The 26,059-nt window shown below is 47.6% G+C and overlaps 1 protein-coding gene across 1 annotated transcript in view; it reads left to right on the forward strand.

The window, feature by feature from the left end:
• PREX1 (phosphatidylinositol-3,4,5-trisphosphate-dependent Rac exchange factor 1) overlaps positions 1-26,059 on the forward strand; it is a 353,334-nt gene that overhangs the window by 300,848 nt on the left and 26,427 nt on the right. The window contains exons 18-23 of the mRNA XM_006839328.1: positions 8,865-8,937; positions 12,653-12,795; positions 14,531-14,623; positions 16,345-16,493; positions 22,303-22,388; positions 25,578-25,714. Coding sequence (XP_006839391.1) covers positions 8,865-8,937; positions 12,653-12,795; positions 14,531-14,623; positions 16,345-16,493; positions 22,303-22,388; positions 25,578-25,714 — 681 coding nt within the window. The remainder of the gene's footprint in view (positions 1-8,864; positions 8,938-12,652; positions 12,796-14,530; positions 14,624-16,344; positions 16,494-22,302; positions 22,389-25,577; positions 25,715-26,059) is intronic.

Here is a 26,059-nt window from a genome sequence, read left to right on the forward strand (position 1 = left end):
GATCACATGAAACCAGACCAGAGCATGTACTTTATTTGTACCTGGGCAGAGCTGGGTTCAAGGCTCAAACTCTTGCCTTCCCAGTGGAAGACTCAGGTTCGATTCCTGGCCAGCAAACTCATGTGTAGCCACCACCCATCTGTCAGTGGAGACCTGTCTGTTGCTGTGATACTGAGCGGTGTCAGCAGAGCTATCAGACTGAGATGAAGTAGTCAGAAAGGTCTGGCAAGCTCTTTCTGAAAATCAGCCAGTGAAAACCCTGTGAATCATGCCAGTGTGAGCCACAACCAATCGTGGGGATGGTGTAGCATTTTGTTCCATTGTGCAAGGGGTCACACCGTGAGTCAGGAGCTAGGCGCCAGCTAACAAACAACAACAAACCTGGTTCAAATTCCAGCCTTGCTGCTTTGTGGCCAAGTGACCTTGGGCAAGTTGCTTAACCTCTTTGTGCCTCAGTTCCCAGACTACCCGCTGCACCCTCCACCCCAGGTCAAGTAAAGCTGGAAACAACCCCTCCCTCTGTAGGTTGTTTTGAGGAGCCTGTGAGTTAATGCTGAAGTGTTTAGGTAATTGCTCAATAAAGGTAATGACCGACTGTTCTGTTATAAGTCTCCATCTCTTTCCGCAATGGGTTCAAGGTGGTCCCCAATTTCAGGCAGTGTAGAAGGCTAGACTTTTCTGTCCGTTTGTCATACTGTGGTGGCTTACATGTTACGGGGATGCTTGAAACTATGCCACTGGCATTTTCCATACCAGCAGGGTCACCCATGGTGGGGTAGGTTTCAGTGGAGATCCACTGCTCAGACAGACTAGGAAGAAGAGTTAGCCACTGAGAACTTTAGGATTAGCAGCTAGAAGATGAGGAGGTGGGAGAGAGCCAGGGAACATCTGGGATGGGGCCTTCCATCAGCTCAAAGACTGAGGTGGGAGTGAGCTTGGTGTGAATGGAAGCGTCGAGGAGGCCAGCGTGACAGGAGTGGGTGGGGGGTGAGTGTGTGTGTGGGAGAACGGGGGGGGGGGTGGGGGGAGCAAAACAACCCGTCACTGTCCATTTGATGTCTACACCTAGCAGCCCTGAGCTGTGGAGTAGAACTGTGTCCACAGGATCTCCTTGGCTGTGATCTTTCCTAAGCAGATTGCTGGGTGTCTTCCACTGGGTCACTGGATGAGTTTGAACTACTGACCTTTCGGTTAGTAGTGGAGTACGAACAGCGCAGTGTTAATCACACAGGGCCATTGGTAGGATGAGCAGAGGACCAACGGTGCCTGACTGAGGTTCTCACAGGATCCCTCTGGTTCTGTGAGGAGGGAGGATGGTGGGAAGATTCAAGACTGACCCAGGGGCTCTAACATTTAGAGGTATCTGGGAGGAAGAGGACCTAGCAGAAGGGATTTCCAGGGGTGGGTTCTTACTGGGAATTGATGTTGGGCCAGTAATTCCAGAGATACCACTGAGCTGGTCCAAGGCCTGCCGGAGTAGCCTCAGTCATTCCCCATTGGTCCTGCCCCAGCATCCTGTTTCAATGGAGGCAGAGAGAGTGTGTGTGTGGGGGGGGGGACGGGACAGGTTGCAGCTGACCACAAAATGTGCCAGTCCACTTTAGTGGATCTCCCATGGCTCGGCCTGGCTGTAAGCACAGGGAAACTGGTTGGAGCTAACACAGGAGGATGACTTCTGTGGGAATGATGGAAAGACAGCTGACATTCGGGCCTGGGTCAGAGAAGGTGTGGAGTCCCTAGGATGTGACCTTGAAGACTCATTACAGGGAGGCTTGGTGTCAATGATGACCCCTACCTTGTACCTTAGCAGGAAAGCCACCAAGAAAACGTGTAATTTCTTAGTTCAGGAGAGCAGTTTTTCTTTGAGCCATTCTCCTTTTTAGCTTTTAGATCATTCTATACTTGAAACAAATGTTGACTGGGTCAGTTAAAAATGCTTCAGGCTACAAACTGCAAGGTCAGCATTTCGAAACTACCAGCTGTTCCGTGGGAGAAAGATGAGGCTTTCTGCTCCTGTAAAGATTCACAGTCTCGGAAACCCTGTGCAGGGTCGCTATGAGTCGGAACCAACTCCACGGCACATAACAACAACAAGAAACTTAAGACATTTTTCTCTCACAGAACTAGGTCTGTGGGGTTCGTGGTTCTAGGGGACAACAGTCTCAGTTATCTCCAAGTCTCCATGGCCAAAGCCAGGTAGCAGGTACTGTTGAAGAACATTGTCTTTCTCTGTTAACTATGGAGGAAAAGGTCTCACAAATCCCCAAGGGTCTTTCGTGCAGCTCTCATTGCCCAGGTAGATTCTCTTTGTTGTTGTTGTTGTTAAGTACCATGGAGTCGGTTCCGACTCATAGTGACCCTGCACAGGGTTTCCGAGGCTGCAAATCTTTACGAGAGCAGAAAGCCTTATCTTTCTCTCACAGAACAGCTGTTAGTTTCGAACTGCCGACCTTGAGGTTAGCAGCCCGATTCGTAACCACTACGCTACCAGAGTTCCTTAGGTAGGTTCTGTAAGTACCCACAAATCCCTGCTGCCTCCCCACTGCCCAGAGATTCCGAGTTCTCTTAACTCCCAGCACATGGTGGAGTAGGTAGCTCTGTCTGTCCTGTTGTCATTTCTCATCTGCTGCACGTGTTACCTTGCTTAGTCCTCAGAGCAACCCTGAGGTAACTTCAGCCATTGCTTTGTGCCCGGAGCCATTTTTTACCTCAACATGGCCCTTCCCACAGGGGCAGCTGTGTTTCCCCCAGGACACGCTTGGTCACTTTCTGTTTCTGGGGCCTCGGGCATGTTTTCCATACTCAGACTTGGTTTCTTCTGCCTGCCACAGGGTGGGTGGCTGTGGTGACCTCTCAGGGTCTTCTAAGGCACCCAGGAAGTGGGAGACAGAATAGCATCATTGCTCCCCATCCCAGCCTGGTAGGCCTTGCCCTGACTTGGTAGTGGGCAGGCCCCTGCGTCTCCTTGCTGACCTCTCAGTCAGTGGCTACCCTGCTCCCAGCCTGTGCACCTCCGTGTAAACTCCCTGATTTCACTTCACAATCACTTCCAGGACAGCTCTCTAGTCTTCCTGTTTCATTAGCTCCATTTTACTGATGAGGAAACTGAGGCTTAGGCCGTGTGGCTTGCCCCAGGGCACACAGTCATGTGGTGCTCACTGTAAGATGGTGTGTGTGAAGAGGAATGGTATTATGCCTTGAAAGCCACTAATAATTGTAATAGCAATCCTCTGCATTGATGACAAAGAGCTCTGGTAGCGTCATGGTTACGAATCAGGCTGTTAACCTCAGGATCATCAGTTCGAAACTACCAGCTGTTTCTCAGGAGACAGATGAGGCTTTCAAGCATTGATGACAGAAGCCTGGTGGTGCAGTTGTTAAAGTGCTCACTTGCCAACCAAAAGATGGATGGTTTGCACCCATCAGCTGCTCTGTTGGAGTCTGTTCCTATAAAAGGTTTGTTGTTGTTGTTAAGTGCCGTTGAGTCAGTTCTAACCCATAGCAACCTTGAACAGGGTTTCCAAGGCTGTAAATCTTTATGGGAGCAGAAAGCTCATCTTTTTCCCGTGGAGCAGCTGGTAGTTTTGAACAGCTGACCTTGCGGTTTGTAGCCTGATTTGTAACCAGTACGCTACCAGGTTTACAGCTTTAGAAAGCCTGTGGGGCAGGAGCTGTGGGCTAACGCATTGGACTCCAGAGTCGGTTTGAACCGCAACATCATTGGTTCAAGTTCACCAGCTGCTCCTTGGAAACCTTATACAGGCTCGCTGTGGGTTGGAACTGACTCAGTGGCACTTAATATTAACATCAACACCAGTAGAGTCCCTATAAGGAGTCCTGTTGGTGCTGTAGGGTAAGGACTACACTGCTAGTCATAAGGTCGGCAGTTCAAACCCACCAGGGAGAACGATGAGACTGTCTGCTCCCGTAAAGATGTACAGCCTTGGAAACCCTATAGAGGGTTGTTATGTGTTGGAGTTAACTCAGTGGTCGTGGGGAGAGGGTCCCTCGTGAGTTGGAATCAACTTGGCAGCGTTGGGTTTGGTTTTGGATATTGATAACGGGTAGTCTAGAGTCTAAGCAGGGGCATCGCTTGGGGTGGCAGAACACCTTGGAGAAGTCAGAACTGAGACTAAAATACATACAGCCCAGGAATGAAACTCAGCCGGGTTAGGGAATTGCCCAAGGGCACCGTGAACAAGTGGCAGACCCAGGTTTCCAGTCACCCTGCCTGTTTTGCTCAGTTCTTTTGTGGCTGAGCAGCCCCGCTTTCAGAAGCCCCATGCTGCAGCCGGCACGTGGAAGGCAGGGGTCAGTGAGCTGGGCCAGGAGACAGCCAGGGATGGGCCAAGGAACCAGGTGTGGGAGGGCACAAATCCGCACTTTTTGGTGCTGGCTTGGCAGAAACCTGCTCGAAGTGCTACCCTACAGAGCCCGCACAGCCAGGCAGATAGATGGCGGCTGCTGACAGTGGCAGGGTTCTCAGTTGGGCAGAAAGGGATCAGGTGGAGGTGGGGTAGGGGGTAGCTCGAGGTACCACACAGGAACCAGGATAATCAGGGACAAGAGCCTCCTCTTCAGTCCTGTTCCCATCCATAACACAAACCTCCATTCTCACAGTGTAGCTGTGGACAAGCTGCCGAGCCCCTCTGGGCCTCCATTGCTCCGCTGTCTATGGGGTTGTTAAGAGCGGTTGGCCTCTCAGAACAACTGTTAAGACTGGGAGAGCCGGTGCATACCCAGTTCACAGTTGGTAAGTGAGAGGTTTCCATGGTCATTTCCATGGGGGTCTTGGAATTGTAGGGCCCAGGGACCTGAGGCTTTATGTGCGGTGTTCCACCTCCGAACTCTGCTTTGTCTCTGCCACTTCCCTCCCTGAGTGGTTTTCTGATGAGAAGGAGTTACAGCCAGGTGCTAGGTTCAGAGTTATGCAGGGAGCGGTTCACCTGGTCCTCGGAGAACTCTGAGGTGTAGGAATGATTATTCCCCATCTGAGAGAACAGAAAACCCACCTTAGGGACCCAAGTTCAGGATCAATTTCCAAATCCAATTTTCTTTCAACCATTCATTCATTCAACAAGTATTTATTATGCCCGACCAAGTGCCAGATGCCGTGTTTCAAAGACACCCTGCCCTCAGGGAGCTGACACTGTAATAGGGGAGACAGATATTCAACTGGTAGCGTAGTGATTACAAATCGGGCTGCAAGCCACAAGGTCAGCAGTTCGAAACTACCAGCGGTTCCATGGGAGAAAGATGAGGCGGTCTGCTCCTGTAAAGATTTACAGCCTTGGAAACCCTGTGTAGGGTCACTATGAGTACGAACTGACTCCAAGGCACATAACAACAACAACAACAACAACAACAACAACAACAACTGAATGTATGAGTTAGCTTCAGATGGTATTACACAGGGTAATGAGATTGTGTGCCTGGATGGATGTTTGTTGAAGTGTGTGTGAGTGTGTGTGATGGGGTTGTTGTTGTTAAAGCGCCATCGAGTCGTTTCCAACTCATAGCAACCCTGTATAGAGTTTCTGAGGTTTGAACTGCCGACCTTGTGGTTTGAAGTCCAGTGCTGATCCTATAGTGCTGGGTTAGAAGTAGTTTTTGGATAGTAAGGGAAAGGCATCTCTGAGGAAATGACAGGGGCGAAAGCTGTGGCAAAATTCCAGGGAGGAAAGCGCGAGTTCGAGGCCCTGAGATAGAGTCACATGTGTGTGGCAGGGAAAGCCAGAAGGCCAGTATGGTTGGACTGTGGGGACGAGTAGGACAGGTGAAACGGCCCAGAACACGTGGGTCCCTGGGCAGTGTCTGTGTGGCCTCCTTTAGGTGGGGAGAAAATGTCTCGGTGACTTGTGGTTCCTCAAAGTTGGTGGGAGTGGTGTGTTGGTGTGCCCAGGGCCATATTTCATGGTTGGCAGCAGTCCTGACAAATAAAACTGAGAGTCCCCGCCCTAAGTCCCCCCAGGGCTCTTGGGCGTGAGACTGAAGCAACAGGCAGGGTTGTGAGTGCCTCAGAAAGCCAGGTGGGATCCAGACCTTTTGGGGCCTCCCAGGCTGCAGAGTGAGCCTACCCCCTTGCCTGCTCCTCAGCTGGGGGTGAACCAGATGTGCCCCTCATGGCTGTCTCCCCAGGCAGGGCACCAAACGTGTTGGTCCTTAAGCAACTGGTTTGAGGTCTGAGGAGAGATTTCTCTGAGTTCCCCCTACACCCCAGACCAGCAGCTGCCCCAGGCCCAAGGCAGAGTGAGCCCTGCAGTTTTGAAATAGCATTCTTTTCTTTATCATGAAAATTCCTTCCCAACTCCGGGACTGCCGGCCCCTCAGTCCTTGAAATGAGAGGCTGTCCTGGCCTATGGCCTTTAGGATGTACCTGGCTAGAGCTCCTGGAGGATTTAGTCTGTGCTGCTGCTTTTTCATTCAATCAAGAAATGGTGACTGAGCACCTCCTGACCCCAGCTGGTCTTTGCAGCTGTCTCATCAACCTGTGAAAGCTGGACTATGAGTAAGGAAGACTGAAGGAGAATGGATGTGTTTGAACTGTGTCGTTGCAAGTGAAGGACACTGAATATACCGTGGACTCCCACAGAAATGAGCAAGTCGGTCTTAGAAGAAATACCACCAGAATGTTCCTTAGAAGTGCGAATGGATATGGCACCAGGAAAGACCAGGTGTAAGAGAAGAACACTGTATTTAGTAAAAGGTCAGCGAAACATCAGGGAAGCCTCCGTGAGACGAATGAACACAGTTGTTAAATGCCATCAAGTCGGTTTCGGCCCATAGTGACCCTCTAGAGGGTTTCCAAGGAGTGACTGGTGAGCTTGAACCACCAACCTTGCAGTTCAAACTGACTTTGCGGTCTAGCGCATTAACCCACAGAGCCACACCAGGACTTCAGTGAACACAGTAGCTATGATAAAAACAGAGATACTGTGAAGATGCCTAGGTCTGGGCAACAATCCGTTATCCGGAAGGTCTCCATGAGTAGGAGCCAACTTGACCTTATGTGCAGACAGACAGGACTAGAACAGACAGGACCCTATTCTGGTCCCTGGGGATTCAGATACGGGGTCTTGTCCTTGTGATCGCCAGCTCACTTGGCTGGGCCTGTCTTAGTTTCTCCTGTGAACTGAGCCTCTCCCCACCCTACACTTTTGCCTGTGATGCGCCCCAACCCCCTTGCCTGACAAACAACAACTCACTCACACATGTTGCCTGGCTGTATTGATATAGTTGGGTTGCAAGCAACAGTCACTGGGTGATTTAAGAAGGAAAAAAAGACGGCTTAATTGGAGGGTTTGGGACACTCACAGAACCTGGCAGCAGGCTCCAGAAACTCCCAACTTCTGATTTCTCACAAGTAGCAGTGAAGGGGGCATGTCTTCAAAGCACAGACATTGGGGAGACTCAGCACCAATTCCTTTCTGTCTTTGGGTTCCTCCACTGAAGTGACATGCTCCCGGGGCAGGAAGTGTCCCGTTGGCTTAGCTTAGATCCTATGTCCAGGGAGGGTGGTGGGTGGGCTGATGGACTGTCCTACAAGAACTGCATCCAACACGGAAGAATTGGCCCCAAAGTCAGAACCAACAGAAGCCTACCACACTGATCATTCTTCAAAATTCTACTTGGATGTTGTTTCTAACCAGAAGACCTAACATGAACCCTCGGGGTTCATGTGTATCAGCTTGGAATGCTTTCAGTTGCATGGACAGAAAATCTAACTAAACAGTGACTTAAACAGATAATCATGCCACATTTTAAGAAGGGTAGAGCTGGTTTATAGGCTCAGCAGTGTCCTTGAGGACTCAGGACCCTTCCATCCGTCTGTCTGCCAACCTTAGTACCTCAGCAGAGTCAGCCATCTTGTTTATAAGATGGCGGCCGCAGCCCCAAGCCTCACTTCCTCATGACTTTACTGCAGGCAGGGAGGGTGGTGGTGCTTTTTTGTCACCAGGGAGGAATGCATTTTCCAGAAATCTCTGGCAGGCGTCCCCAGATGCCTCATTGATTGGAATTGGGTCAGTTAGGGATCAAATTTGAATTCTAGGGACCCAATTGAAACCCAGTTTTGTTGGGTGGTGTCAAGCTGATGCTGACCTATAGTCACCCCATGTCACAGGATAAAACTGTCGCATAGTGTTTTCTAGACTGTAATCTTTATGAGAGCTCATCACCAGATCTTTCTACCAAGGAGCTGCTGGTTAGGTTTGAACTACCAACCTTTTACTTATCAGCTGAGCTCTTAACCAGTGCTCTACCGGAGTGCTCCATTGAGACAAATTAGGTGTTTATATTTCTCTTGCATGATAGAAGCCCAGCAGTCCAGAATTAGTAGGGCAGCCCTGATTCCTCCCTCTGTCATCCTTTTAGCTCTGCCATTCTTATCATGTATGTTCCATCCCCCAGGTCACATAGTGGTCTAGGATGGCTGCAGCAACTCCAGCTATCAAATCTTTGTTCCAGGCAGAAGGAAGAGAAAGGAAGGACCACAAGCAAAGAGCGTTTTGCCAGATCTCCCTACCAACAATTTTTGCTTATATCTGACTTACCACCTGTGGCTACAATGGAATCTGGGATATGTAGTTTTTAGATAGAGGCTATGTCTCTTAACAGTGAGACCCCAATGATTGTTGCTAGGTAACCAACAGCGTCTGACTCTTAAATCCCATTTGTTCCTTTGAAGCATTTACCACAAATACGATGAAATAGTTTTCTTGTTTGGCATTTGTTAGCGGTAATCACAAGCATGTTTGGGGATCTTGCAGTAAACAAAACAAAGTCCCTGTCCTTGTGACGCCTGCATCCTAGGTTGTGGGCTTTTCAGATGTTGGTCTGCCTAAAGCCTTCTTGATTCATTCCAGGGAGACTGCCAGACGCGGGAGGAGGCTGTGGCACTTGGCGTGGGACTATGCAACAATGGCTTCATGCACCACGGTAATGCACTCTCCCTAACACTGTCCCCACCCTCTCTCAGCCTCCCAGGGGTCCCCCTTCCTGTGAGGTCCATCTTACTACAGGAGAACTTGCAGGGCCCCAGGAAGGGAACCTGAGGCCTGGAGACAGTGAGTGACACACTAGAGGCTGCACGATGTGCTGGCAGGAGACCCTGGGCTGGAGATGGGGTCTGTGACTCTTTAGACCACCAGGGCTGGGCAGCTCCCGCATCTCATTCTGAACCCTCCACATCTGCATCCACTGAGAGGCCACTTAGGTGACTGATGGGGACCTAAATGGGAAAGCTTGGTTAGAAAAGCACGGATTGGATTTGAAGTCAAATTGGGTGTGACCTCATAGGGTGGAGGAGAGGAAAAGGGATTTTGGGGGATTGTGAACAGCAGGCTGTGGGGTCACTATGAGTCGGAAGTGACTCCTCAGCACAACAACCCCGCAGGTAAGCCACTCTTGTCACACGCTCTGTGCAACTCCTCAGTTCTGCCATGAGAGCACAGAGGCAGCTGAAGGTCTTAAACACATGGGCATGGTTGTGTGCCAATAAAACTTCATTGACAAAACCAGATGGTGGGCCCTAGTGTTTCAACCTGCTGGGTAAGGGAGATGCACCACAGACTGAAAGGTTACTAGGTCCACTTCCTTACTTTACAGCCAAGCTGGCAGACCTTGTTCTAGGCCTGTCCCACTGAGGCCTTCCTACTCTCTCCTCCTCTGAGCTCAACTAGTGGTTCTGTGGGGCTAGGATGCCCCAACTGAAGTGGGCAGGACCGGACCGGCCGACAGTGACCTCATCATCTCTGTCACCAGCATCCCTTGTTCCCAGAAGCCACTGTGTTCCCTGTGGCATCCCTCTCGCCAGGCAGCTGGGCAGAACCTCTCATTTGTGGGTGATGGTAATGAGGAGTTCACCCTAGCTGCTGTTCCAGGAAGGCTGCTGGCCGAGTGGGGTGGTGACTCCCAGGCAGCCCTTGAGGGGGGGGTGCGGTTTGTGTGTAGAAATTGCAGGGCGTGGGCCCTGCACCCCATTGCTTGCCACAAACTCAAAAATAGGCAAGAACAGGAAAGGGCCAAATTCTAGTGTTGTAGCTGCAGCAAAAACCCAGACAGGGTAGGGCAGAGAAGGGCGGGACTGTGTCTCTAGGTCCCTCCCACCCAGAGGGCCCTAAGATGCCCTCATGGTAGGCACCCATGGAGAGACTGAGGTTCCTCAATGCCACCCCAGGAAGCTGGTGTGCTATTATCCCCTTTGGTGGATGGGGAGACTGAGGCTCAGAGAGGCTAAAGTGCTTGAGGTTAGGAAGTTGCAAAACAGGGATTCAGATTTGGATCTGGGCACATCTTACAAAGCCTGCCAGCAGGCATGTCTCAAAGATGTGATTGGTCAGACCTTACCTGACTGAGCTAAGACTCATGGGATTCCATGTTGTCTGTGTCATCCAAACATTGCAGCCACATGCTGCATGGGTCCCCTCCCCCTGAGTCTCTTAACTTCATGTTTATGCAAGAAGCCAAGCCAGTGGCTCCAAGGGGTCTGACACCTATCTCTGAAGAAGGCAGCAATTTGTTTTCCCCAAAGAAGGAATAGGTGTGGCCTGACAAACAGGTAGTTGTTGTTGCTAACTGTTGTGAAGTCAGTTCTGACCCATAGTGACCCTGCATAGAGTTTCTGAGGAGTGACTGGTGAGCTTGAACTGCCAACCTTGCAGTTCAAACCGACTTTGCAGTCTAGCGCATTGATCCACAGTCCCGGTTAAGCTTGTGAGGTTCTGGGAGGTGAAGAGAGAAAAAAAGGCTTCCTGCTTTTTTAATTGTCACCAGATCAGTCAAAAGCCCTGTTTGCAGGGATTATGGGACATCTTAAGCAGCTGGGTTTCCTTCTTTCAGAGGACCACTGACTTCAGACAACCTGCTTTACTTCACCTAGCCTTGATTTCCTCCTTTGAATAATGGTTTTTTTCATTCCTGTTCCTGTCTTAACAGCCTAGCCTAGGCTAGGCAGCAGCGTAGTGAAAGGAGAAGCATGAATGAGGGAAGTCCTGCCACCTACTGGCTCTGTGACCTTCGGTACTTTATTTAGCCTTTTTGGATCTCAGTCTCCCCATCTGTAAAATGGGTATAGCAAATCCTTCCTTGTCCATGGAATAAACGAATGTAGGCATGTGTTCATTCTGTGCCTGGCACTAGTAGGTGTTTGGTTAAATTGGAAGCCACAAGGATCACATATTGGTTGTAACTGGTTATTTTTATTCCTTTTCCTGGCTTGTCCTAAAATGGGGTTTGTGCTTTGTCAATCTTTTGTCTGTCACATTTCTTCAATTCTACCATAGGGGTGCAAAACCAACTGTTGTTGTTGTTAAGTGCCGTCGAGTCATTCCGACTCATAGCAAGCATGTATAGGGTTTCCAAGGAGTGTCTGGTGAGTTTGAACCTATGACTTTGTGGTTCAAATCGACCTTGAGGTTGAGCGGTCATCCTGTGGCACAGTTAAAAAGAGCATGGCTGTGTTGTAGCAAACTTTATTCATAAAAACAGGGAGTGGCCTGGGTTTGGTCTGAGGGGCCATGGTATGCCAGTTGCTTCTGTAAAGTGTTTCATTGGGGTCCCTTCCTGATTACCAATGAGCCGAGTTCTTGTTCACATTCTTGCTGCCTGTCTAGGCTTCCCATTCCACTAATTCTATGTTCACCTCCTTTGCCATTTATCTGCGGGTTTCTCAGCTTTTTCTGGTAGAGTTGTTAGAATTTCTTGGAGGTTCTAAATATTAACTCTCTGTTGGTTTTAGATACTACACTTATCTTCAAATATTCCTACAGAGTAGTTGTTCAGTGGATGTTCTTGATTTTTATTATAGTGTGTTGTTTTTTAAGAAATGAGCTTTGTGTATATATGTATACGTATGTTTATATATGTGTATATATATCTATATATATATAGACTTCCTCTTACATCCTAGGACAAAAGATACTTGCGTACATTTTGTGTTATTGGAGTCCTGGTGTGGTGCTGCAGGCCAATGCACTGGATCACAAGGTTGGTTTGAACTGCAAGGCCAGCGGCTCAAATCCACCAACTGCTCCTCAGAAACCCTATATAGGATTGCTATGAGTTAGAACCTACTCAATGGCACTTTACAACAACAAATATATAGACTCCTTCTCCGTCCTAGAATAAAAGACATTCACCTACATTCTGTGTTACTAGCTTTTAGTGTTTGATCTATCAGGATTTTACTGTTGTATAGGGTGTGAGGTAGGGATGCGGTTTTGTTTTTTGTCCCTAAGTGAGCCAGTTTTCTTGCACCGTCCCTGAAAAACTCTCTCTAATCACTCACCATCTTTCATGTATTAAATTCCCATAAACACATGGGTTCTTCTATGTGATGTTTCCTCTCTCCCACCAGCTGTGGGTTTCTGCTCCAGTTCCACAGTGTTTTTTTACTACTGTGACTTTGTAGTGTGTCTTTATAGCAGGTGGTGCAAGCTCAGATTTTTTCAAGAGAAGTCAGAAAGTCAGATTTTTATGTGAGCTATCCTAATATGTTAGTGTTGGCTCACAATTCCATTTTTAATGTACCACTATGCTGGCCAAACCAAACTTGTCCCGGGGCCGGTTCTGGCCCATGGCTGGCTGTTGGTAAATGATACTGGAGTGTTCCCCTGCAGACCTGACTGTGTGCTTGTTTGTCTGGGACCTGCAGTGCTGGAGAAGAGTGAGTTCAAGGATGAATCCCAGTATTTCCGCTTCCATGCTGATGAGGAGATGGAGGGAACCAGCAACAAGAACAAACAGCTTCGCAACGACTTCAAGCTGGTGGAGAACGTCCTGGCCAAGCGCCTGCTGGTAGGAGCAGAGCTGAGCTGCTGGTCTTCTTCCCAGACCCACCTGCAGGCCTGGCAGCTGGCTGGCCTTGGGCGTAGAGCCTCAGAGGAGGCTCGGTTCTGTGCACCAAGGAGGATGAAGGATTCTAGATGGTGGGTGGAGACACTGTCAAAAAGGCCAGGTCGATTAACCAGCTAAGGCCACCGTCTTCACAGGAGCCTGGTGGTACAGTTGTTAAGCTCCTGGCTAATGAAGGCTTGTCAGTTAGCCAACCATAGCGGCTCTGTGGAAGAAAGACCTGGTGAACTGCTCGCGTAGAGATTATAGCCTGGGACCGGGGTCAGGCTGCTAATCTCACGGTCAGCAGTTTGAAACCACCAGCTGTTCCACAGAAGAAAGATAAGGCTTTCAGCTCTCATAAAGATTTACAGCCTCAGAAACCCTGTATAGGGTCGCTATGAGTCGGAACCGACTCCATGGCACATAACAACAACAATAACAACAGGAGTTGTTAAGAATTGGACTCCTGGTGTGGCACTGTAGGATCAGAACTGGATGGAAAACCACAGGGTCAGCAGTTCAGACCTACCAGCTGCTCTTCAGAAACCCATTACAGGATTGTTGAGTTGGAACCGACTCGATGGCACATAATAACAACTCAACAACAACACAATATTCGATGCTCCAGGGAATGTCTGTGTTCAGAGCTGGAGCTGAGGTGTGAGTAACAGGAAGATGGCTCCGTGGTCTGCTCTCACTCCCAGTGTCTCTCCATGGTACTTGTGGGGGCTGCAGTTTCCTCTGGTTCCCATTTCTCCCACTATAAAGCCCTCCAGTGTTCCCATCATTCTTAGGGTAAAACCCAGACTCCTCCTCAGGCTCTTCTCTAGCTTCCTTTCCTGTGCTCTCTCCCTCTGCTCCTTTCTTATCCTCCCAGGGTCTTGGGGCCTGCCTCAGGGCCTTTGCACCTGCTGTGGCTTAGATCACTTTCCCCTACTCTTAGGTAGAACAGTCCTTACTTCATTCAAGTCTCAGCTCCTCTGGTCCCTTTTCTAAAATAACCTCCCCCCACCATTGCTATGAGTTGGTATCATCTTGCTAGCAGTGGGAGGGTGGTGGTTGGCTGTCATATTCTATTCTTATTAAGCAGCTTAATTTCACTTCAAGACCCTTATCACTCCCGGCACCACATTGTAGATAAATATTTTGGTTTATAGTCTGTCTCCTCCTCTGGACAGTCTTGCTTAGTCCCATACCTTTAGGACCTGGCAGAGTATCTGGCCCACAGAATAGGCCTAGTCAGTGTTGAATGAATACATGCAGTTCCATGCCCTGTACCCCCTCTCCCTCCACAGAGCCCCAGTCCCTTCTTCCAGTCTGCCAGTTACCCTGCTGTGGGGAAGAACCCCTCCCTGCATCCTTGGTGACTGGGTTCCTTTGGACCTGTTTCATTCAGAAACAGGGTATTTACTGAGCACCTACTGTCTGTTCGGAGGTGGAAAGGCAGTGGGGATAAGAAAGGTAGCCCTGCCCTTAGATACGAATGGCAGAGGGAAGAGACAGGTAATAAAAAGTGAACTGTACTTTGGGGCAGGTCATGGTAAGAGCCAAGTGCCAATCTCTTCTCACTTGAGCACCTGTTGTATTCTGGGTACAGTTGTCTCTGTCTCAGCGAGCCTGTCACTTTTACCCTGTGGTGGGTTCCGGGGCATGTGGAGAGTGGGGTGGGACTGACCCCTCTGCCTTGGGCCTGCAGATCCTGCCCCAGGAGGAGGACTACGGCTTCGAGATTGAGGAGAAGAACAAGGCTGTGGTGGTGAAGTCGGTTCAGAGGGGCTCACTGGCCGAGGTGAGCTTCTGGTGGAGATGGGGATGAGGGGTTCTGGCTGGGGCTAAGTGCAGATGGCAGAGCAGAACGTCTCTCTCTGGACATGCCCTGAAGGGTCCTTTCAGGATTGGGAGGCAGTAAACCAGCTCAGGAAATCCTGGAATGTCCACTGGAACTGGTTCCTCTTCTTCTTGTCCATGAGGGAAACTGCATCCAGGACAGACTTGTGGGACATTGTGGGAATGGACCTGGGATAGAGCCCTGCTGACCTGGGATAAACTCCCCTTCCAGTGTGTTCCACCAGCTCCCTCTCCTGGACCCTGTGGGGAGAGAGAGACAGGGAAAGAGCAGAAGCCTTCGCTGTCAGTTAGGATTTAGGCTCATCTTGTTGGGCTACTAACCTCAAGGTTGGTGGTTCAAACCCAGCAGCTACTCTGAGGGAGAAAGATGAGGCTGTCTGCTCCCATAACGATGTACAGTCTCGGAAATCCTATAGAGGGTCGCTATGAATTGGAATCAACTTGATTTGATTTGGGGGGATAAAGACTTAAGGATCCTTAATGATAGAGTGGGTTGATAAAGTGGACAGTGCTCGGCTGGCCGCCAACCGGAAGGTCCATGGTTCAAACCCACCAGCTACTCCTCAGAAGAAAGATGAGGCAGTTTGCTTCCATAAAGATTTGTGGCAATGGAAGAAGAACCCCTGGTGGTGCAGTGATTAAGTGCTCAGCTGCTAACCAAAAAGTTCCTGGTTCAAACCCACCAGCTGTTCCATGGGAGAAAGTTGTGGCATTGTGCTCCCAGCAAAGTTGCAGTCTTGGAAGCTATATGGGGCAGTTCTACTCTGTCTTATTAGGGTCACTGTGAGTCAGAACTGACTTAATGGCAATGAGTTAAGTTTTGGGTTTTTGATGAAAATGGAATAAAACCCAAATAACAGTGGTTTGAATAAGATGGAGGCTGGTTGTTCCCTGAAGTCCGGCGGGGCACTGTGGGATCAGCACTGGCTTACAAACCACAGTTCTAACCCACCAGGTGCTCCTTGGAAACCCTGTACAGGGTCACTGTGAGTCAGGACTGACTCCATGGCACTTACCAACAGTAGCAGTTGTTCCTTCACGCTCACAGGTCTGGAGAGGGAAGTTCAGGAAAGCGAGTCTGGGGCAGGTCGGGGCTTTAGCACCAGCTCATCTACTCATGTCTTGTCCGTGCCTCCTGAGAGGGGCTGAGGGGATGTCCCTTCACATTGTCCAGGTGTACCTGGCCTCCTTACAGTGGTTAGAAATGCTTTTGGCTGCATGTTGCCACAAAGTCACCTCATAGAGGATGAAGCGATAGAGCTTTATTTTCCTAATGATAAAACTAGTGGGAAGGAAGTGACTGTGAGTCTTGGTTCAGGGCTGGCATCGCCTCAGTTTTCTTTGGCCAACCCCTCTTGGCCACAAGATGGCTACCTTCATTTGACGCTTCATGTCCTCACATATCAGGCCACTCCAGAGAGTTTCTCCTCAAGGAAAATCATCTCTTCTGCCAACCGCTCCCAACAGATTTCCCTTTGTAGTTCATTGGCCAAAACTGGGCGTCACGTACACCCGTTAGCCACTTACCACAGTGGGTATGGAGTTGATGTAGTGACCCCTGAGCTGGGCGCCATGCTGCCTGAATGCATTTGAGGTTCCTTAGTGAGGAGGAAAGGGAGTTAGTAACCCAGTGTGCTTGTCTCTCCAACACTGCCCACCAAGATGGCGGGCCTGCATGTGGGGAGGAAGATCTACTGCATCAACGAAGACCTGGTCTTCCTGCGGCCCTTCTCAGAGGTGGAGACCATCCTCAACCAGTCCTTCTGCTCCCGCCGCCCTCTGCGTCTTCTGGTGGCCACCAAGGCCAAAGAGTGAGTGTCCCTGAGGGCAGGTGTCTGGCTGACTTTGCTCTCTCATTGAAGAGTTGCTGGGGGTGGTGGTGGTGGTGGTGGCACAGACTGTCCTAGTTCCCCGTGGATGAGTCCCACTGACAAGAAGCTGGGTGCCTTCATTCATCCCACAGATATTTACTGAGTACTTACTGTGTGCTGAATGATGTTTCAGGTTGCAGGCAGATGAGTGCAGTTCCTACCTTCCTAGATCTCAGGGTCTATCTGGAGGTGGAGGAAACAGACAATCAACAGATAAGGAAGGGAGTTATGAGCTGTACATTGAACCAGGAGGTGGTAAGTGTGATGCAGGCATGGGCCATGTGGAGAGATGGTGGTCAGGGAAGACTTCACTGAGAATTGTGGTGAAGACCTGAGGAGATGGAGGAGGAAGTCAAGGTACTATCTGGAAGAAGAGAGTTCCGGGCAGAGAAGGAATAGCACGTGCAAAGGTCCTGAGAATCAACCATATCTAGCAAGTTTGAGGAGCATTGAGGAAGTGAATGTGATTGGAGCAGAGTGAATGAGGAGGGGTAAGTGATGAGGTTGCCTAGGCATCCTGGGTCTAGGGATCCCAGGCCCCACCCAACCTTGTATCCCCTATGAAGTCCCATGGAGAACCACTGGAAGGTACTGATTCCTTCTGGCTGCATGTGGAGACTGGATTTCCAGGGGCAAGGTGGAAGCAGGCAGGTGGTGAGGAGGCTGGTGGCTCAGCCCAGCCTGGGGGCAGCAAAGGTGATGAGAAGGGTGTAGGTACAGAAAAGACAAACTATGCTTTTGTCTTCCATATAGGAGGCAAATACTATGAATTTTCTACTGATGGTAATGCTGGAAAGTTTTGAATGTGTTTATTTCACTAAGAAGGCAAGTTAATATAGGCGAGTTAATATAGGGAACATGATGGTAGTTTGGTTGCCATGTGGAAGTGGCAAACATCACTAAGGCGGGACTTGCAGATAGAAAGTAGTGTTAGTTCTTGGATACATGTGTAGACCTAAGAATGGGATTGTTGGATCATAGTACCAGTCTTCTTGTTGTAGCTTTTGGAGGAAAGTGCCGTGCCATTTTCCATAATACTTGACCCAATTTCCAATCCTACCAGTGTGATGCAGTGGCCCAGTCTCTCTGTAACCTTGCCAGAGTTTGTTGTTATTGTTTTCATCCATGCTTACTGTTTGTTTAGTCCTCTTGTATGGAACAAAAGGTAAAGAATTCACAAATACCACCATCAAAGCGTGTGCTGCAAATTGTCATCAGACTTCAGTTTGCAAAACAATTTTACAATTCAGCAAACAGCAGCAGAAGACACATGTCAGTTGACGCTTCAGAGAAGTCACATGATGAGTGACTCCTAGAGGCTTCTCTGTGTTGAATGTGAGAGGTGGAACCAAAAGAAGAAAAGTGTCTTGTTCCAGTCCAACTGTAGAGAAGAGAGATCCACATCTGAAGAGCAGGGAAAGGGTCTGGGTTAAAGAAGCAGAGCGATCTGCTTCAGGAGACAACAGAGAAATGCTTGCCAAGTCCCAAGTTCAGAATTTTTTTTCCTTTGAGATGAAGAAAATGTAAAAGCACCTGAATGTCAAGGAAAATGTTCTTAGGATGAAGAAACCCCCAAGTCCATCAGATGCACTCTGCCCAAGCCGGCCATCCCCAGCCTCACTCCGCCATCTTTGTTCTGTTGTTATTTTGTATCAGTGCCATTTTTGCAGGAGTAAGATTGTATGTCATTGTTGTTTTGATTTGCATCTCTGCTGGGTAAGGATTACAAGCATCTGCTCATGTATCTGGTGACCTCTTGAATGCTGTCTTTGATGAAATGTTTGTGGATGCCCTTTGCCCATTTTTTTTTTTTTTGGTTCTTCTCTATAGTTTTAATGTTATTCCTATAATTTATTTAGTTTAAAATATAAATTCCCCCTCCCTAGTTTTCCATTTACTTTTCAATGTATTTCTGTGGGTTTTAGTCTCTTAGATTTCCCACCATTTTTTTTTTTTAATTAAATGTTTTTATTTTGGATTGAGTGAAAGTTTACAGGGCACATCATCAGCTTCACATTCAACCATTCATATAGCTTGTTTCATTACATTGATTATTATCCCCGCTATATATCATCAGTTTACAGTGTTTCTCTCTATCTTCTTCAGCTTTTTTTGGATGGGGGGGCGGGACTTGGCTTATTGGAATTTACAGTCTCGGCTTTTAGGGGAGGTTTTTACATTTGTCTGTGGATATCCAGGGCTCACGTATGAGATTACTAACAAGCACCTTTGCCCATTTTTAAACTGGGTTGTTGGCTTGTCAATATTCTCTATATATTTTAGAGATTAACCCCTTATCAGATATTTTAGTTCCAAACATTTTTTGCCCAATCCGTAGGGTTTCTTTTACTCTTTTGATAAAGTTCTGTTTTGATGAGTTGAAGTATTTAATTTTTAGGAGATCCCAGTTATCTAACTCTTCTTCTGCGGCTCATTTATTTGTAGTTGTGTTTGGTACAATCTATTACTGAAAAAAAGGTAGTTTTGTCTCTCTGTTGTATCTTCCAGGAACATTATAGTTAAACATGTAGGTCTTTGATCCATTTTAAATTCATTTTTGTGTGTGGTGTTAGGTAGGGATCCTGTTTCATTTTCCTGCAAACGGATACCCAGTTTTGCTGCACGATTTGTTAAAGCCACTGCTGTTTCTTCCCCATTAAATGGACCTTGACACTTCGTCAAAAATCAGCTGCCCACAGATGGCTGGATTTATTTCTGCATTCTCAATTCCATTTTTTCCTGTCACTGAACACGTACCAGGCTGTTTTAATTACCGTGGCTGTATAGTTTGTCTTGGAGGATAGTGGCTCTTTATGACAAGCACTGGGCTGTGAACCACTGGAGGTTCAAGCCCATCAGGGTTTCCATGGGAGAAATATGAGGCTTTCTGCTCCCTTAAAGATTTAGAGCCTCAGAAACTCTGTGCAGGGTCTCTCTAAATCGGAACTGTTGCTAGTACTCAGCAATAGTGACAATAGTCTGATTTGGGATCGGAGAGTGTGAAGTCTTTTACTTTCTTCTTCTTCCGCATTGCTTTGGCTGTTCAGAGAATCTCTTTCCATATATAAAGTTGGTGATAAAGTCTTTCCATTTTGGTAAAGAATGTTGTTGGAATTTGAACTGAGATTGCATTATATTTATAGGTTGCTTTGAGTAGCATTGCTGTGTTCACAACGGTTGTCTTCCAGTCTTAAGAGCATGGGATAGCTTCCACTTATGAAAGTCACTTTTAGTTTCTTGCATTAGTGTCATAGTTTTTATCATAAAGTTTTTTTGTTTTGATTTTTTTACATTCCTGGTTAGGTTTATTCCTAGGCTATTGTACTGTTTTCTGGATTTCCTTTTCTGAGTTCTCTTGATTAGTATAAAGGAACCCAACTGGTTTTTGTGTATGGGTCTTGTACCCTGCGACTTTGCTGAACCCTTCTGTTAGAACCAGCAGCTTTCTGGTGTAATCTCAGCAATTTTTTAAGTAAAGACTCATGTCTCCTGCTAAGAGAGTTTCGTTTTTTCCTTTCCTGTTTGTTATTGCTAGGTGACCAAACGCCACCTGGTCCTGCATGATTGAGCTCGTTATTGCAGCCACTGTGCCAATCCCCGCCCCCTCACCCCCCTTTTTTTAATGTTTTATTGTGAATTATGTGATAGTTTACATGGGAGAACATTAGTTTTACATTCATCCTATTGTATATCGTTTCATTGCCATGGTTACAATCCCCTCCATACATCATCAACCAACCAAAGGGTATACATTACAAGCCTGCCCCCTGGTTGTCAGCACACAGCCCCTCTCCCTCTCTGGACCTAAAGTCTCCAGCTGCTCCATCGCTCCTCGTCATCATCTCTGCCTCCATCTCAGGCATCACTGCTTCTCTGGGTAGGGTCCCGCTCTCTGCTCTTCTCCCTTGATGATCCCAAGGACCTCCACTCCTGGACTGAAAAGTTAATCACTCCCTCCTTGCTACAAGACGTCTACCTTTACATTTCCAACCCTTACAAACAGTCCCGATAACAATTATTCACTATTGTGCTAATTCCTTTTGTTGAGGTTCTTCCTCTTTATCTTGCTGACCGCTGTACCAAGCATGATGTCTTTCTCCATGGACTGACCCCTCTTGATAACGTGTCTAAAGTATGAGACAAAGACTCACCATCCTGGCTTCTAAGGATCATTCTGATTACACTTCTTTCATGACAGATTTGTGTGTTCTTCTGGTGGTCTATGGTGCTTTCAGTATTCTTCGTCAACGCCAGAATGCAGATGCGTTGGCTCTTCTTCATTATTCGTTGTCCATCTTTAGCACGGACATGAGACTTGAGTCAGCTTAGTCCTCAAAGTGACGTCTTTGCTCTTTAACACTCTAAAGAGGTCTTTTGCAGCAGATTTAACAAATGTAATATATGCTTTGATTTCTTGACTGCTGCTAACATGGACATTGATTGTGAATCCAAGTAAAATGAAATTCTTGACAACTTCAGTCTTTTCTCCATTTGTCATGCTTATTGGTCTAGTTGTGAGGTGTTGGTTTTGTTTTTGTTTGTTTTTTTTTAATGTAAGGTATAATCCATACCGAAGGCTATAGTCTTTGATCTTAATCAGTGAGTGAGTCAAGTTCTCTTCACTTTCAGCAAGCAAGGTTGTACCATCTGCACATTGCAGGTTGTTAATGAGTCTTACTCCAATTCCGATGCTGTGTCCTTCTTCAAATAGTCCAGTTTCTTGTGTTATTCATTCAGCCTACAGATTGAATAAGTACGGTGAAAGGAACCTGACATTAAACCAAGCAGCATCCCCTTGTTCTATTTGGATGACTGCCCCTTGGTCTCTGCACACGTTGCTCAAGGGCACAGTTAAGTGTTCTAGAATTCCATCATTTGGTATGATCCACACAGTCAAATGTGTTTGCATCATTAATAAAACACAGATATATCTCTTATTTGTCCTTTCTGCTTTTAGCCAAGATCCAAGATCCCATTTTTCTATCAGTTGAGATGATCATGCGATTCTTTAATTATTATTTTAATGTGGTAAGTTACATTAATTGATTTTTTTTAAAGCCTTGAACTGTCCTTGCATTGCTGGTACCCAATCATGATATTTTGAATATGTTGTTGAATTCTGTTGGCTAAACTGAGAGATCTTGACCCTTTATCCATGATGGATATCGGTTTGTAATTTTCTTTTCTTGTTTTGTCTTTACCTGGTTTTGGTATCCAGATGATGTTGACTTCATAAAATGAATTGGGGAGTACCCCTTCCTTTACTATATTTTGGGAGAGCTTGAGTAGAATGGGCATCAGCGTTCCGTTGAATGTTTGGTACAATTCCCTAGTGAAGTAATCTGGGCCACGACTTTTTTTTGCTGTTGTTGGGAGTTTCCACCCATGATTCTTGAATAAAATACTGACCAGATGAGATGTTGGTTTGACCCCCATGAAGCTTCAGGACTGGAGAGATGGAGAAAGTTTATAAGAATGAGGAACAAATGTGATAAGCATGTGGACAGAATCTCCAAGAGCAAGACAATGGTCTAGTTAATTGAAGACCCTCATCAGACCTTTTTCATGTGCCTTCTGGTTAATTTCTCCAGAGATTTGGGAACTGGAAAGACGGGTGCTACTGCTATTTCAGGCTGGATTGCCCAAAGGTCTCTGAGGCAGAGAGCTCCCCAGGGTGGTCTCCTGGGACTATTGGGCAAAGATGCTACGTTTTCTTACGGCTATCCCCCTGCTGTTTCTGCCTGTGTAGGGTCATCAAAGTCCCTGACCAGCCAGAGGCCTTGTGCTTCCAGATCCGGGGGGCTGACCCACCATACGTCTATGCTGTGGGCAGAGGTAAGTGGGAGCAGAACAGACACAGGGGCAGGGGGGAGCCCACAAACCATTATTACTACCTGCTCCCTGCCTGCTAGTGTACCATAGCATGTATGTTCTTTTCTTGAAGCTAGAACTTGCCAATACAAGGGCGGATTACAGTGGGTGAAGGGATCTGAGTAGAAGACAATAGGGAGGGGTGAGGACTTTGGCAAGGTGATGAACACCCACACTAAGAATGAGTTCTCTTCAGCTTGAGCTCAGGAGTGTAGGGAGGTGGGCAGAGATGTGGGCCTGCTCTTGCTAGATTTCATTTTTCAAGAGAAACCAGATAGTGAAGTTTGCTGTTTGTTGTTGTTGTTAAGTGCCGTTGAGTTGATCCCAACCCATAGCGAACCTGTGTAGGGTTTCTGAGGAGCAGCTGGTGAGCTTGAACCGCCCACCTTGCAGTTCAAATGGCTTTGCAGTCTGGTGCCTTAACCCACAGTGCCACCCCAGGACTTGTTGTTAAATGCTGTTAAATGGTTTCCAACTCGTAGTCACCATGTATAGGGTTCCTGAGGAGCAGCTGGTGGTTGTGAACCACTGACCTTGCAATCGACAGTCCAGTGCTTACCCAGGACCTCATGTGAATTTTGAGTGGTGGTGATGATGGTTATGTGTCGTGGAGTTTGCTGCGACTCACTGATCCTGAATAGGGTTTCCAAGGCTGTACTGTTTTGTGGGAGCAGAAAGCCTGACCTTTCTCCTTCTGAGTGGCTGCTAGTTTCCAACTTTGGGCCTTGGCAGCTAGCGGCCCAGCTTGTAACCTACTGTGCAACCAGAGCTCCTTCCTGTGAATTTTAGGGACCTACAAAGACAGCATCTGTAGCTGTGGCTAGATCCAGCCCAAGGACCACCAATTTGAGGCCCCTTCTTTTCTGGACTGCCCTTTTCTTGCATGTTGTTTAAAGTGAGCGCCACACTTTCTGGGAGATGAACCCACATGGGTCACCAACATTGGATTCCCAACCTTTTTGCACCAAGTGCTCCATTTTTAAACTTTAAACATTAACTGTACTACTCTTGTGTTCTTGGTTATACTTTCAATATCTCTTGATTAACCATTTATCACGACACAAAGCTCCTGACCATTGGATCGTATTTTAAAGTGGGTTTTTATTTTATTTATCCTTAAAGCATTCATTCTCAACTGGGGGTGATTTTACACCTCCACTTCCCTGGAGACATATTTGGCTGTTGTAACTGGGGGAGGGGTGCTAATGGTATCTAATGGGTGGAGGCCAGGGATGCTGCTAAACATCTTACAATGTACAGAACAGCTCCCCAACAAGAACAAATTATCTGGCCCCCAGTGTTAGTAGTGCCAAGATGAGAACCCCTGCCTTAGAGCAAATACAGATGAGAATAGGTGATTTTAGGTGAACCAGGCAAGAATAGGAGTCCTGGTGTGGCACTGGGGGTTAATGTGCTGGACTGCAAGGTGGGTGGTTCAAGCTCAGCAGCTGCTCCCTGGAAACCTTATTAAGGGTCACTGTGAGTTGGAACTGACTCGATGGCACTTAACAACAACAATAATAGACAAGTTATATCTTATTATTTTTAGGTGAACCAGGCAAGAATAGTAAGACAGCTGATGTTTCTTGAACACGTAGTGAGTACTGGGCACGGTGCTCAATGCATTGTGTTGCTTTAAGTCACTGAATCTTTCAAGAACTGTACTAGTAGGTGTTATTGCTGCTCAATGCTACCAGGTCTGTTCCAACTCATAGCGACCCTCTCTGTACAACAAAGCGCAACACTGCCCAGTCCTGGTCCTTCCTCACGGTCATGGCCGTGTCTGAACCCATTGTATGACCACTGTGTCAGTCCATCTCATTCAGGGTCCTCTTCTTTCTCGCTGACCCTCTACTTTCCCAGCATAATGTCTCTCCCCAGGAACTGGTCCTTCCGGACAGGATGTCTAAAGTACATTTGGCAAAGTCTCACCATCCTGGCTCCTTAGAAGTGCACCATTCTGGCTGTACTTCTTCCAAAACAGATTTGTGTCTTCCTCTGTCAGTCCATGGTATAGTCAATATTGTTCTTCCTCAACACCATAATTCAAAGGCATTGATTCCTCTTCAATCTGCCTTATTCATTGACCAGCTCTTACCTATGCAGTGATTTAGAAAACCATGGTGCTAAGTGCCACTGTTGAGTCGGTTCTGACTCATGGCGACTCCATATAGGATCGCCAAGGAGTTCCTGGTAGGTTTGAACCAGCAGTAGTCCAGTGCTTACCCTACAATACCACACCAGGACTCCCCATTTTAAGGAAACTGAAGCATAGAAAGACTAAAGAACTTGCAAAAAAAGTCACACGGTTGGTAAGGGGCAGAGCCAGAATTTGAACTCAATTCCCTGGGCTCCAGAGCTTTGTCTTGTCCCCAGGACACTGTATGAGTTCAGGCTAGAGTTCCACACGTACAGACAGAGCTTTGCATTTGTTTACATTTCCACATCCTTTATCTTGTTGACACGCAAAACCCTGAATCTAGAACCTGCAGTTTGGGAATTCTAGTGCAGCTGAAAAGCATGTACTTAGATTCCGCTAGACCTGGGTTCCATCTGGCTTCTAGGCACATGACCTTCAGGGAGTCACTTGGCCTCTCTGACCCGCCATTTCTTCTCTGGAAAGTGGTATTTACAGATCTACAAGGTTGCTGTGGGACTTTTTAGGGGACAAAGGTCTAGAATTAAACATGTTGCTGATGTTTCTGGATGCCGTTGAGTTGACTAACTTCTAGTGACACCATGTGACATTAGACATGTCCCATAGGGTTTTCTTGACAGTAGTTTTTATGGAAATAGATCACCAGGCCTTTCTTCCATGGGGCTGCTGCATAGATTCAAACGGCCAACCTTTCAGTTGGCAGCCAACTATTTAACCTCTCCCCTTAGCTATCTGAGTTAAAATCCAGCCTCTTCCACTTCTTTGGGACTAGCTGTTACTTCTGTGAGCCTCAATTTCTTCTGTAAAATGGGAATGCCATCCTTAATGTGTCCACTGCATCGGTTGGAGGGAGACTCCAGGGTGAAGAAGGATGGAGGTAGTTGTTAGTTGTGCATAATAGGAGTGGAATTGGGGGAAGGGGACAGTTTCTTGTCTGCCTTTGCCCAGGCCTTCTTCACCTGGTGCCCAGCCTTGAGCTCTCCCATCCTCCTTAGGTTCAGAGGCTGCGGCCGCAGGACTCTGTGCTGGCCAGTGCATCCTGAAAGTCAACGGCAACAGCATGATGAGCGAAGGTGCCCCAGAGGTCCTGGAACACTTCCAGGCCTTCCGGAGTCGGCGGGAAGAGGCCCTGGTGAGTCGGCCGTGGCAAGGGCATCCGAGGAGCCAGGGCCGGTCTTCCTTCCCTGCAAAAGCCACAAGGCTCTTTATGGCTGTGCACTGGGTGGGGCTGGCTGTTGGCATAGCCAGTCTGGGCCTGGAGTCTGTTCTGTCTGCCTCCTAAGCTAGAGGAACTAGATCGAGTACCTTCTTGGCTTCGGTTTTCTCAGCTATGAATGGGTGTGATAAGGCCCGCTTTACTTTCCTTACTGCATTGTCACATAGACATTGATTAAAGCAAATGGGCTGTGATGGTCAAAATTAATACTGTCTGTGGGTTTGGGGGCAAGGTTCTGGTACAGGGTAACATTCAATCATT

This window comes from Chrysochloris asiatica, unplaced genomic scaffold (genome assembly GCF_000296735.1).
Source record: "Chrysochloris asiatica unplaced genomic scaffold, ChrAsi1.0 scaffold00023, whole genome shotgun sequence".
Taxonomy (NCBI): domain Eukaryota; kingdom Metazoa; phylum Chordata; class Mammalia; order Afrosoricida; family Chrysochloridae; genus Chrysochloris; species Chrysochloris asiatica.